General features: G+C 40.2%; 1 protein-coding gene across 4 annotated transcripts in view; it reads left to right on the top strand.

Moving 5' to 3' along the window:
- Nucleotides 1-227: 227 nt before the first annotated feature.
- Ddhd1 (DDHD domain containing 1) overlaps nt 228-13559 on the top strand; it is a 69106-nt gene continuing 55774 nt past the window's right edge. For all 4 annotated transcript variants that reach the window (XM_013012314.1, XM_013012315.1, XM_013012316.1 and 1 more), the window contains exon 1: nt 228-389. In XM_013012314.1, the coding sequence (XP_012867768.1) occupies nt 293-389 (97 nt within the window). In that variant the 5' untranslated portion in view covers nt 228-292. The remainder of the gene's footprint in view (nt 390-13559) is intronic.

The raw sequence follows: 13559 nt of genomic DNA on the forward strand, positions 1-13559 counted from the left end.
CGCCGGCCCGGCCGCCCGCCACCGCTACGAGGTGGTGACGGAGCTGGGCCCGGAGGAGGTACGTTGGTTCTACAAGGAGGACAAGAAGACCTGGAAGCCCTTCATCGGTTACGACTCCCTGCGCATCGAGCTCGCCTTCCGGACCGTACTGCAGGCCTCGGGCGCCCGGCCCGGAGCGCACAGTCGGGATGGCGACCCGGCGTGCGGCCGGGCCTCCAGCTCCGGAGAGGAAGACGACGAGGACCGCGCCTGCGGCTTCTGCCCGCGCGCGGCGGCGGGACACGAGCCCGAGATGGAGGAGCTGGTGAACATCGAGCCGGTGTGCGTGCGAGGCGGCCTCTACGAGGTGGATGTGACTCAAGGAGAGTGCTACCCGGTGTACTGGAACCGTAAGTAGCCGGGGCCCGGGCCGCCCCTGCCAGGACCCCGCCAGCCAGCCAGCCGAGTTGGGTGTAGGACTCGGCCGGGAGGCGCGTGAGGCCTGGAGCGGTGCGGTGTCGGGGTCGGATGGAGAGGAGCGTGCGGGGAGCGCCCGCGGGCGAGGGTGGAGGAGCAGATGGCCCAACCCAAGGCTGCCGGGGGGGAGGTGAAGATGGGGGGGCGGGGGTGCTGGGAGAACGGCGATGGCGGCTGCCATCCCCTGGCGGTGGTCCTGGAAACGAAACCCACCCCACCCCACCTCCCTCCCTCAATCCCAAAGGTTTTCCTTTCGTTATCCGACCGACCGGAGCCCAGTCCGCCACCTCGAAATCGGATTCGCTCCCGTTTACCCTGAACACCTACCTGTGATGGAAGTCTCCCGCGTGGCCTCTGCGGTGGGACTGAGGGCGGCTGCGGGGAGTCCAGAGTCCAGTCAGGGACTTGGGGGGGGGGAGTGCAGCCCCGGCGGGTTCCAGCCGGTGCGTTCCCGCAAGCCCAGAGCGGATCCGCGCGCCCTTGGCGAGGTTCTTCTTAGATCCTCATTGACATGTTCCTTTTTGCCTCTTGACCTTGAAAAATGACAAGCCCTGTACCTCGGGTTTCTCATCTATACAATAGCGGTATTGTAAATGAGAAATATACACCTAACGGTCTTGGAACAGTGCTTGGCCCATGTATGTGATACAAGTGTGGCGGATAGTCCTTAGACAACAGCACAGTTAGGTTTGTGATGAGAGGAAGGAGACAGGGGATGGAAATACCTGTGATCGCATATAGTAGATACTCAATAATAGCAAGCTGTTGGCCACTGATAGTTCATAATATGCAGTATTAATTTTGCGAGCCCCTGCGCTAACTCAGGTGTCTTTGGTGATCGTCATGACCATTCATCTCACTAGTAATTATATGTACTGATGACTTAGATGCCCTTCAGTATGTTTTGTGGCTTATGGACAAGAGTCCATCAACTTTTACCTTTGTACTGTCACAAGGTCTAGTACAGTAGGTATTTAATAACGCCTCGGGATTTAATTGCACTGTTGATTCTGATAATGTGAAAACTTTCAAGACGTTTACCAATTGTACTATCAATTTGTACTATATGCCAAATCAGAAAATAAAATAAACATAGCAGGAAGTTTCTTGCTGCACTTGAAGATGACACCAGAGGCATTTGAAGCTTAAGGCCAAATTAATATGGAATCTGTTACATGACTCTAAGGTTACTAAGTACAGGTTATGCTTGTATGCATTTACTTCTTTTGGATTTACTGAGTAATGGTTTGTGTTTATGCAAGATTCCTGTGATGGTATTTGGAAAGGTGGGAAGAAGAAAAATCTTCATCTTTCAGGGGCTTCCCACCCACTTTGTTTTTTCTTGAAATGATCTAAGCATCACTGTAGACTATTTTTCCCCTGTAGAAGCAGATGGACTTCGAAGCAGATGAAACCAAAGAGTAGGATAATGCAGAACATCCTTGAAAAAGGGACTGGAAACTAAGAGATAAGTCTTTTAGGTTAAGTTAAAAACACTGTGCTCTTTCATGATTAAAAAAATTTTAATGCTTGCATGGTACCTCTAGAAAAAGGAATTTTTGACATGGTTTCACTGTGATAGGAAATTAATGCTAACTGTGAGATACATAGAAATAGGCTCAGTGAAATTTAGTGAATTTGTCAAAGGTCACTGAGCTGAAAAGTGATAAAGCAGTCCATTAGTTTGATGAGGGAGCACAGTACAGTGCCCAAAAAGCTTCCGATCCTTTCAAGGGTGAGGATGTCAGGAAAGTGTCCCAAAAGTGTCTAAGGCTGAGTCCTAAAGGATGAGTTTAGTCTGAGTAATACAGGGAAAGGTATCCTAGAAAGTGTATGGCAGTGCAAGGAAGTGAGCACCACATCTGGCTGCACCTGCAGGGGCCAAGACACACAGATAGCTTGGGATTTGACCACCAGAGATGGAGGTGCATGAGAGCTAGTGTTTGGTTGGGGGACAGGATGGAGCTTGTGAGGGGAGTACCTGCACCTGGCTGGATCATCGGGAGAATACTACACAGGATCGATGTGCATTTCTAAGGAGTTTGAACGTTTTCCTGTGAGTCATGATGAACTAAAAAGCTGAAGGTTTTTCATTACTTTGATCAGTGCCTATGAAAATGGATTGGAGAATAAGAAGTGGAATATCAATGTCAGTCAAGAAATGATGAGGGCCTACAAAGTTATCCTGAAGGATGTATAGAGACTGAGGTACTTCTGTAGTCTTTCCTACAGCAATAGCTACTAAGCCAAGTATAGCTTATAAATGACTTATTAAGAGCAACACATGTTTTGTCTTCATACTAGCATTTTCTGAATAGTTTTCTACAAAACAAAATCGTGGGGTATCCAAAGGCATCATATAAGCTACAATGAAAATAACAGTATTATTTTCAGAGGAATCTTACTCCTTTCTCAGAAAATTCTGTGTTAACTTTGTTTACATTGGTTCTGTAAGTCCTCCTTGGGTCGGAACACAGGCTCTCCATCCTTTCTTCAAATGAAAGAATTCTTAAGATTTTTGACTTTCCCTTATTTTGCTTTTCTTTTTTTTTTTTAACCTTTTAAGATACTTTCTGAGTAGTGGTAATGAAAGGCTTTTTAAGTCCAGCAGAATAGTAGAAGTCCATTGTCCATTTAGATTTTTGTGGCCTAATTCAGCACACTGCTTCTAGGTAAACAAGCTAGCTATATCCAGAAACATCCTAATTTATTTTTCTTTCTGAACTTTACTCACAGATAACATTTGAGGCAATTGGGCATGCGTCACTGAAAAGGGAACAACATTTGTCTCTATGTATAGCTAAAAAGTTAGTATTATGTATGAAAAAGTTGTAGAAATTTATTTTTGTTTTATCTATGTTTAGGTATTCTGGCTACATGTGGACATTTTAGATAAAAACTGATCGTTGCTGAGTAATGGCTAAGTTAACTCCCTGTTATTAGTATTCCTCCTAAACTGCTTTCTTTGAGAGGATTATTGTATGTAACATGTTTAGAATGGTGGTTGTCACATAGTACTAGGTAAGTGTGAGCTACATCTATATGGGCTCTTCTCCAAAAATTGTGTGCCTTCTCTGTAGAAGCTTAAGTTAACCAGTGCAAAATTGTTGAGTAGTCAAAATTGTTACCATTGGCCTGTTCCTCACCAGAGGTGAAAGAATATAGTAGAGAATATTGCCAAGCTAGGCACCACTGGCTTACACCTGTAATATTAGGTACTCAGGAGGCTGAGATCTGGAAGATCAAAGTTAAAGCTGACCTGGACAGGAAAGCCAATGAGACGATGTCTCCAAAGACTAACCAGCAAAAAGCTGGGCTGGCTGCCTGGCTCAAGTGGTAGAGCACCTACACAAGTCCTTGAATTCAAACCCTGCCACCTACAAAAAATATATATGTAAATCAAGGAGGTGACACACCTATAATCACTCAGGAGACTGAGACAGGAGGAGGGCAAGTTCTAAGCTAATGTATGCTTCACAGAGAGACTTTATTTCAAAAAACAATAATATTTGGCCAAAATAACTTAGGCCAAAAGTTATTAATAACTGATGGCACAACATATGGAATATTATAAATAGAACAGTCTCACAAGTCTGATCGCATTGTTGTATTTAGTAGGCACTAGAGAGTATATAATTTACATTCATTGACCAAATGAATCATTTTTAATTGATTTATATATGAACATATATTTCCAGAAGCTATAAACCACAGGTTTCTTCTGCTCCCTGTTCTGGTGTACTTAGAATACTTAATTGCAGTTACAATTTTAAACCATTTCCAGTTTCAAATCCTTTATAAATTCACCACCTGTCTTAATGATACTTTGACATCAAGGGAAATCATATTCCAAAGAAATGAGATAGAAAAATTAGAGCTTTTCTTCTGAATATATGGTGATCATTAACTTGTCATAGATGTAACCATGTTATTTCCTCAAGAATAAGTAGTAATCTTTTGTTAATAATGGAGTCCAGAGGATAGAAGGAACTCTGCCTCCAACAAAACAGGATTATAGTACTGATTTCTGAAAACCTATTGGAGACATTCATCTCTTACATCTTTTAACTACATTATTCCAAACTCATCCAAAGTGGAAAACAGTTGTGGGCTGCATTGGACCTCTGACTCACATTTACAGATGCTGGCAGAAATCTTTTGAAAGCCCACCCCACCCCAGGTCAAGTCTGTTTTTGAGTGTTATTTTGGGAGCCTACTGAAACAGCAAAAGAATGCGAGTTGTTTCTGACATACATGGAGGGCAGGACTTGGCTACCTGGCCCTACTCCATTCTATGCTTGTCTTCCATTGTCATAAGCCAGTTAGCTTAACTGGCTTCATATTATTTATCTACCCACTCAAGTTGTATATGGTTTGAATACATATTTACATATGCTTTTTTATATGTAAATGTTTAGTGTGGCTTTCTTTCCTGTCAAATCTCTTTTCTTTCCTCAGGTACTATTTCGTTATAAAAGACACTTTCTGTACTTGCCCCTCTTCTAAACTTTTCACATCAATTTTTTTGTTTTTTGGTCAGTCATGGGGCTTGAACTCTGGACCTGGGCACTGTCCCTCAGCTCTTAAGGCTAGTGCTCTACCCCTTGAGCCACAGCACCACTTTTGAGTGGTTTATTGGAGATAAGAGTCTCACACACTTTCATGGCTGGGCTGGCTTTGAATCGCAATCCTCAGATCTCAGCCTCCTGAGTAGCTAGGATTACAGGTGTGCGCCTGGCCTTCACACCAATTTTTATGGTTCGTGTTTTGTTGAGATTTTTGTGTGGAATCCTGCAGCTGATCCTTTTTCTAAAGAAAAGAAAAGGCTAATGTGCTGGCCAGAAAAGCTCTCAGGATGATCAACACAAAGGGGAAGCAGGAAGCAAATAGAAGACAAGCAAGAGAAAGGGAAATGGGGAACGTATTCATAGGAAGCCCAAGATGAATATTGTCAGGTAATACTTTCACAGTCTGATAATTGGGAATATGATCTGAAGACCTTTATCATTTCATGAGCAAGAGACAGTTGAAATTGTATTGTCATAAGAAAAACAGTGATAAAATGTATAGATTCAGACAGTCTGCCCAATTAAAAAGTAGAAAAAAAAGGAAAAACATGTTTTATATCTACTGTGTATAATCTCCAGTTCTACTCTTCAGATTCTACAGATATTGAATCACTGACAGTTACTTGGACAAAAAGCTTAATAAGGAACTTTCTGATATTCCTAGATTAGGGGACAAGTGAAATCTAAGGTGATAAAAAGTGAACTACAGAAATTGCTTTGTATAATTGCTTCTAGTTTTACTAAATTTCCAACAAGGCTTAAGTACATATTCATTAATGTTTATCCTATGTGGTTTTGTTTTGTTTTTGTTTTGGTCAGTCACGGGGCTTGAACTAAGGCCTAGGTGTTGTCCCTTAGCTTTTTCACTCAAGGCTAGCACTGTTCCATTTTATTTTGTGAGGGAAGGGGTCGGTCAGTCATGGGGCCTGAACTCTGGGCCTGGGTGCTGTCCCTCAGCTCTTCAGCTCAAGGCTAATGCTCTACCACTTGAGCCACAGTGCTTTTTTTTTTTTTTTTTTGCTTATGTGGTGCTGAGGAATAGAACCCAGGGCCTCAAGCATGCAAGACAAGCACTGTACCACTGAGTCACCTTCCCAACCCCCACTCTACCACTTTTGAGCCACAGCACCACTTCCAGTTTTCTAGTGGTTAATTGGAGATAAGAATCTCATGGACTTTCCTGCACAGACTGGCTTTGAAACTGCAATCCTCAGATCTCAGCCTCCTGAGTAGCTAGGATTACAGACCTGAGCCACTGGCACCTGGCCCTAATTTCTTATTATATTAAATTACATCTAGATAGTCATTCAGATATACCATCAAATTACTACTGGGGGTCGGAACAGTTTTTGGAAATTTGTATTTCTGCATCACAAGACCTCAACTATCTTAAAACCTCAGAAAAACATAAATTCTGAGTGTTGAATGCTATTTCCAAATTGCTATGAGGTAAGCATTTATGTGCAAGAATACAATTTTTACTGTTTGAATAAAAAAATCTATTACCTATTCTCCCTCTGGCTACTACTTAGTGGACCATTATTCTAAACACTGACAGAATACATCTTGAGCTAAGTGACATTGGACATAGAACTGCTGTATGAAATGTTAAAACCTAAGGTTTTTAAATCATGCTATGGATTGTGCTACTCAGTAACTTTACATGATACACAGAAGTAGACCTGGAATTACTTCTGAGCCTTAGTGTAGACATAGTTAAATAAAATCCTACTCTTGCATTTCGCTGCTTTTTTTTTTTTACAATGGCCAGCTTTCAATGCATGTTTTATTAACTGAATAAGTTATTCTTATGGAATGTAGAATAGCTTCTCAGTAGGCCCAGATTATTTCATGTCTGCTTCATTCACTCAGCTAGTCCTTCCATATGTTGGATTTTAACATCTGGTATGTATTTTAAGCTTCCTGTAAGTTTATGGTCTTGGAAGACCAAAGGGTTTGCTTTAACTCAAAAAACAATCATCATAAAGAGTCTACTTCAAAGGAAACCAGTGTTGAATACCACTCCAACTGAAGAAACTACAGTGTGGCTGCTCAAGTACGCTCACTGGCACTTACTCCTCCATTGTGACTGCTGAAGTTAACTCTATATGCCTAGCACTCAGTGAGACAGGGTACATCTATAAAGTTTATGAATAGATCACTAGATTTTGCTCAGCATTCACATTTTGTAGACATACTAATACACTTCTTATGTAAGATTAGCACAAGTTACCCATGTTTTGCTCTGGGCCTTTTATTTAAAAAAAATGAGACCTTGTATTTATTTCTTGGTGCTGGTGTGTTTTGGTTGTACTGGGAATTGACCAAGGGCCTTGTGTATGATAGACAAGCTAAACTACATCTTCAGCCAGAGATCTTATTATTTTAGAAAAACTTGAATATAGTTGTACTTTATTTTGCAATTTTAGCCTGGTGTGTTACTTTATGTGAGCTATATTTCTGATGGGGAGAGGTTCAGTTCTACTTTGTGTATAGTGTATATGTCAGTTCTGGAATATAGGGCTGGTGTTTGAATTTTTGATTACCTGACAGGATTCTGTTTTATGCAGAGATCTATAGAGACCATGAGAGACCACACATACAGGATGGAAGTGGTTTGCAACATTTGTTTTCCTATCATCTCTGCCACCTCCAGCTGGCTTTTCTAGAAAGGCAGCATTGAGTATCAGTTAAGGATGGGCCACTAGTACTAAACTGGCTCCGAATCCCAGCCATGCTCTGTGTGACCTTACACAGCTTAAATTCTCTGTGCTGGGCTGGGAATGTGGCTTAGTGGTAGAGTGCTTGCCTTGCACGCATGAGGCTCTAGGTTCTATTCCTCAGCACTATATAAGCGGAAAATGCCAGAAGTGGCACTGTGGCTTAAGTGGTGGAGTGCTAGCCTTGAGCTGAAGAACTGAGGGACAGCACACCCAAGCCTTGAGCTGAGGAGCTGAGGGACAGCACCCTGGCCCAGAGTTCAAGCCCCATGACTGACAAAAATAATAATAATAATAATAAATAAAAAATTCTCTGTACTTTCCTCAACAATAGTATCTGCTTTTTCTGATTATTTTAATAAATGAGTAAAGGTATTTAAAGATCTTGAGCTATTCCATAAGCAGTAAATTCCATGTAACTGTTAGCCATTATTATTTCTCCATTTTCCTTTCCTAAGTTTACACCTACTTAATATTCTTGGCTCTCTCAATTTGACTTCAAGACTGCTGAAATGGCATTTTCTTGACCTGTTTTAGTCACTACCTCTCAAATAGGGAAATCCCTTAAGCCCTAGTAACTGTTGTCTGCCCTTGTAATGTTTGCCTGGTCTCAGGCCTCTGAATGACCTGTGTTGTCTTGAGTCTTCCTGGCTTGGACATCAGAGAAAGAAGTATACCATTCACTGTGTCATGAATCTATTGCTTGTGGCTCAGAATTCTTTCCCATAGAAGGATTCCAAAATATTGAGCATCTGTAGTTTTGGGGGGTGGAGGGTATGTAGGTGCTGTCACCAAATGTGGGAGGTACTGGCTGTTCCCCCAAAAGCTCATTTAGATCATCTCTACCACCTACCAAGATTTTTGATACAATTAAGAATTTTATGGTTTTCTAAAAGACTGCTCAGTTTTCAGTTGAGGCAGAGCCAGTAGTTCTTGGTTTTCTGCCATTTTGGCAAGAAGAAAATAGTCCACAACAATTCCCCTTACAATAGAAGAGGAGGTCTAGCATGCAAACTTTGAGGGATTCCTCTTTAACTAGCAAAGATAGCAATAAACTAATCATGGTATGGATGGCAGATAGGTTCTGGCATCTAGTGGAAGATATACGTTGAAATAATCTTGAATCTGTCTCTAATCCAAAGACATGAGATAGCCATCCCTTCCCCAGCACTGGATATAAAAGCTGTGTGGGATCAGAGAATTAATTTAGTTGTCAAATTGCTTTAGTTTGAATCTTGGCTTTATTATAGCTATGTGGCTTTGAGCAAATTATAATCTCTCTCTGACAGGAGTTTTTCTCCTTTGTAAATGGAGGATCATTCCTGCGTCCTGCTTCACAGGATTAAGATCAAAATGATTATTCCTGTTTAGAGTTAGTTGAAGTATATGTATGTAGGTTGCTTAACACAGTACTTGTTCAAATAAGTGTAAGCTCTTGTATCTAAGACAGGGTAGTATAATTTTCTTGACCTAGAAGCTTTACCTTCTAAGAATTGAAAACAGTGTGAGGCCCCTGTTTTATTTGTCAGAAAGGTATATGGAAAGCTATGCATACACATATATGTACATGTACTATATATATACATACATATATATATGGTTATTAGGCATATGTATGTGTATGTATGTATGTGTATACATATGTATCTTTTTTTTTTTTTAGTCAGTTGTGAGGCTTGTGTTGTTCTTTCCTCCTGTCTGTTGCTCTGTCATTCCATACAAAATAAGGAGGAGGGATCCTGGCAAGGCTTCCAGCCTCTCCCATTCATGCCATGGTTCCTTCCTGGAAGCTGTACTATGAAAGAGATATGAATTTGTATTTCCCTTTATTCCCCTAGAATCTCTTAATGATATTCTGGCTAGATCTTTATGGAAGAACCTGTAGGGGGTGCCATTTCCCCTTGAGCATTCCGAGCTAAAATCTCTTGATTCCAAGGAAGTGTTTGCATATGGTGTCTCTCTGTCTACCTCAGATATTTTTTTATCTGCAGAGCTCAAAGAATGTTGTCATTTTGCACATTCAAATTTGGTGTTTGTTTTGATTTGTTTAAAAGTAGGAATAGTGGCTCACATGGGTAATCCTAGCTACTCAAGAGGCAGATATCTGAGGATCATGGTTCAAAGCCAGTCTAGGCAGGGAAGTCTGTGAGACTTATCTCCAGTTAACCACCAAAAATTGGTAGTGGCGCTGTGGCTCAAATGGTAGAGCACTTACCTTGAGCTGAAAACCTAAGGAACAGCACGCAGGCACAGAGTTCTAGCCCCATAAAGGACAAAAAAAAAAAAAAAAGGAATAATACACTTAACTTTCTCTGTCCTAAGCAAAATTTGGGATTCAGTTATACTTTTCTGTTTTTTATTGGTTGCTCTTCGATTTTTCATTATGCATCTTTAGCATGTCACAATAAACTTTAAAAATGACTATGTATCTGGGTAGAAGTTCCTCAGTGTGGTCTACTTCCTACTTCTTGGCCTTTTTGCTCTTACAATACATTTTACTGCTATTTGTATTATAAACTCAAAAATTGTGTTTTTATTTTTTTCTTTAAGCTGTCCTTTTAAAGAACTCTTATTTCTCTTCCATTTTTGAAAGATATTCATGTGGATAAATAATCTTTAATATCTTTATTTCCATCAGTATTTTAAAATCTACCTCTTTGTCTCTGATTTTTAGTTTAATATGTGAAGTTCCATGTTACCATTGTTTTATCTAGAAGTCATCTTTTTCCTGGTAACCCTGCCTTATTAATGACTTTTAGCAGTTAGATTATGATTCACAATGATGTGATTTTTTTCATATTTGTTCCTTCGTATTTTGTCTATATGTTGAGATTCTAGGAACTGCAAGCGTATAGTTTTCACCAAATTTGTAAAATGGCTTTCTTCAAATTATTTTTCTGTTCTCCGTTACCCCTTTTCTTTAAGAGCTACTTCATGTTAATTAGTCTGCTTGCATTATAATATAACCTCCATTTTGATTTGCCCCCACAGCTCTGTCATTTTTCTTTTCTTTTTTAATTTGCATTTTATTTTACGTAGATTCTATTGTGCTGTTTTATTATTACTTTTTGCCAGTACTGGGTTTTCTGGGAGAGAGGTTGTTTGCCATAATCTTGATGCTTCAGCTTTCTTGCTTAGCTGTTGCTCTATCATGTGAGTCACACCTCTAGCCAAGCTTTTTTCTAATTATTTTGGAGATAAAGCCTCAAAATCTTTTCTTCCAGGGTTAGCTTCAAACTGGAATGTTCTGAGCTCAGCCACCCTAAATAGCAAGAGCCAATTGCACCTTGCTTTCTATGGCTGTGTTCTTACGTGAATATGTCCTATTGCTATTTTATGAACTTGAACAATATCACTGACCTTCAATGTCTAAGCTACTGTTGATCTCATTCAGTGTATTTTTCATTTGATAGTGCATTTTTCATTTCTAGACGTTCAAGTTAAGTATTTTTTGTACATTTTTATTGTAAAAATGCTGTACAAAGGGGTACAGTTACATGAGCAAGGTAATGAGTACATTTCCTATTGAACATTGTTGCCTCCTCCTTTGTTTTCCCCCTACCAAGTTTTTTTTTTAAATTGCGTTTCTCCTTATGCTCATGTTCTCTGCCTTGTTGAATCTAGTCAGTGTAATGATTGTTTTTAATGTCTTTTTTTTTGCTGATTTTACCATCTTTATTATTTTGGGATCTGTTTTCTGTTGGCTAACTTTTCTCCCAAAAGTGGGATGTAATGTTGTATTAGGTATTGTTTGGATTTTGCAGGATTCCTTTAGTGTTGTGAGCTTTGTTTCATAAAAAATGAAGTTACTGCAAATTAGTTTGATCCTATCAAGGTGTTCTTTTAGACTTGTTATGGTCAGAACATTTTTCCTCCAGTACTGGGGTTTGAACTCAGGATCTCATGCATGGTTGCTCAACTAGTATACTACTAGTACACTACTACTTGATCTTGCTTCCAGCCCTACTTTTTTTTCTGATTATTTTGGAGATGGAGTCTCATGAACTTTTCTGCCCTAATTGGCTTCAAACCACAATCCTCCCAATATCAGCCTTCTGAGTAGCTAGGATAGCAGATATGAGCCACTAGTACCTGGCCAGACCATCTTTTATTGTGAAAGTAATTTTTCCTCACTGCTGAGGAAATACTTTATAGGTTCATTTCTCAGTACCCCCATAGATAAAGTCTAATGGGAATATAAACTATTCCTAGCCCTATTATGAACTCTAGAGATAGTTGAACTTGCTTTTTTCCCTCTAGTGCCTCTTCTGTGTGTCACTTCTTTTTAGTTATTTTCTGTGAGCATAAATCAGTATTGAGGCTTTCAAGGAGACAGATTTCAGCCACTTTGCCCTGAGTTGTTTTACAATTAAGCAAGATTGTTTAGTTTTGTGTGGGTCACCTCTTCCTGCACCATAGCCTGGAAACTTGCCAGTAATCACTGTCCTTTCTGCAGTAGCTGAAAGTCGTCATTGCATAGGTTTTGTCTGTTTTTTTAGTATTCAAGGTGGTATTATAAATCCAATAGGTGTTATTTCTTCACTGCTGGAAACAGTAGTCTGTCCTTTAAGTTTAGCATATTGATTCACTTTCTTATGTTTGATCTTTATTTCTCCCAAATTAGGCACAACCCAGTATTCCCACTGTAATATTGCATGTCTTCCTGTCCAGGTATGTCAAGAGTGGACAGTATAACATCTGTAATGACCAGACAGATCAAGTGGCTTTTGCCCCACAGTAGCACTGAGATATCTTCTGCAACTGTTTTTTGAGGTATAGAAGTAAATGTTGGATTTTTACATCAGAAGTGCTTGCTGCTGCTTCTTTGCTGGCATGAAATCTGTGCCTAACAGAAAAAGTTACTCATTTAATTTCTTATACGCTTTTTTAATATATATTTTTATTGTAAAGCTACTGTACAAAGGAGTTACAGTTACAAGAGTAAGGTAATGAGTACTCCTCTTGAGCATTGTTACCCCCTCCTTTGTTTTTCCCCTACCATCCCTTTCTTCCCAACTTCTACCCATCCCCACCCCCCAAGCTGTAAAGTTCATTTTCAACATAGTGTCTTGTAAATCTCATTGTTATAATGGGTCATCCTGTATCCTGATTTCATCATTTTGTTATTTCCCTTCCCCTCCTCACATTAGAAAAATATATACAAGATGCAGGGCACTGGAATCAAATATAGTGAAAACAGGATTATACCATGGGGGAAGAACATACAAAAGAAACAAAAAAAAAATACAGTATAAGTACATTAAAAACAACAGCAACAAAGATAAAACCTCTTGTGTCCCTATCTCATATACTCTTATAATCAACTGGATGTTTTTCTCACTCCCAAAATTCATACGTTGAAATCCTAACCCCCAAGATAATGATTTTGGGAAGGTTCTCCTAAAAGGGTTCAATGCCCCTTAGAAAAGAGGACTGAAGGTGAAGGAGCTAGTTTGCATCTTCTTCTCTGTGAGGGTGCAACATGAAGGTACCATCAGTGAAGCAGAAAGTGGGCCTGCACCAGACACTGGATTTGCTAGTACCTGGTCTCAACTTCTCAGTCCGTAGGATGGAGAAAAATTCTATTTATGAGCTACATAGTTGGTGGGGGGGTGGCATTTTGTCATAGCACCAAGGATAGACTGTGATGGCTCCCTAGTCTCAAACTTGTTTTGCACTGTTTTTTGGTGGGTTTTTTTGGGGGGGGGTCCGGTCGTGGGGCCTAAACTCTGGGCCTGGGCGCTGTCCCTCAGCTCTTCAGCTCAAGGCTAGCGCTCTACCACTTGAGCCACAGTGCCACTTCCGGCTTTTTTCT

This window comes from Dipodomys ordii, unplaced genomic scaffold (assembly GCF_000151885.1).
Source record: "Dipodomys ordii isolate 6190 unplaced genomic scaffold, Dord_2.0 Scaffold16, whole genome shotgun sequence".
Classification (NCBI taxonomy): Eukaryota; Metazoa; Chordata; class Mammalia; order Rodentia; family Heteromyidae; genus Dipodomys; species Dipodomys ordii.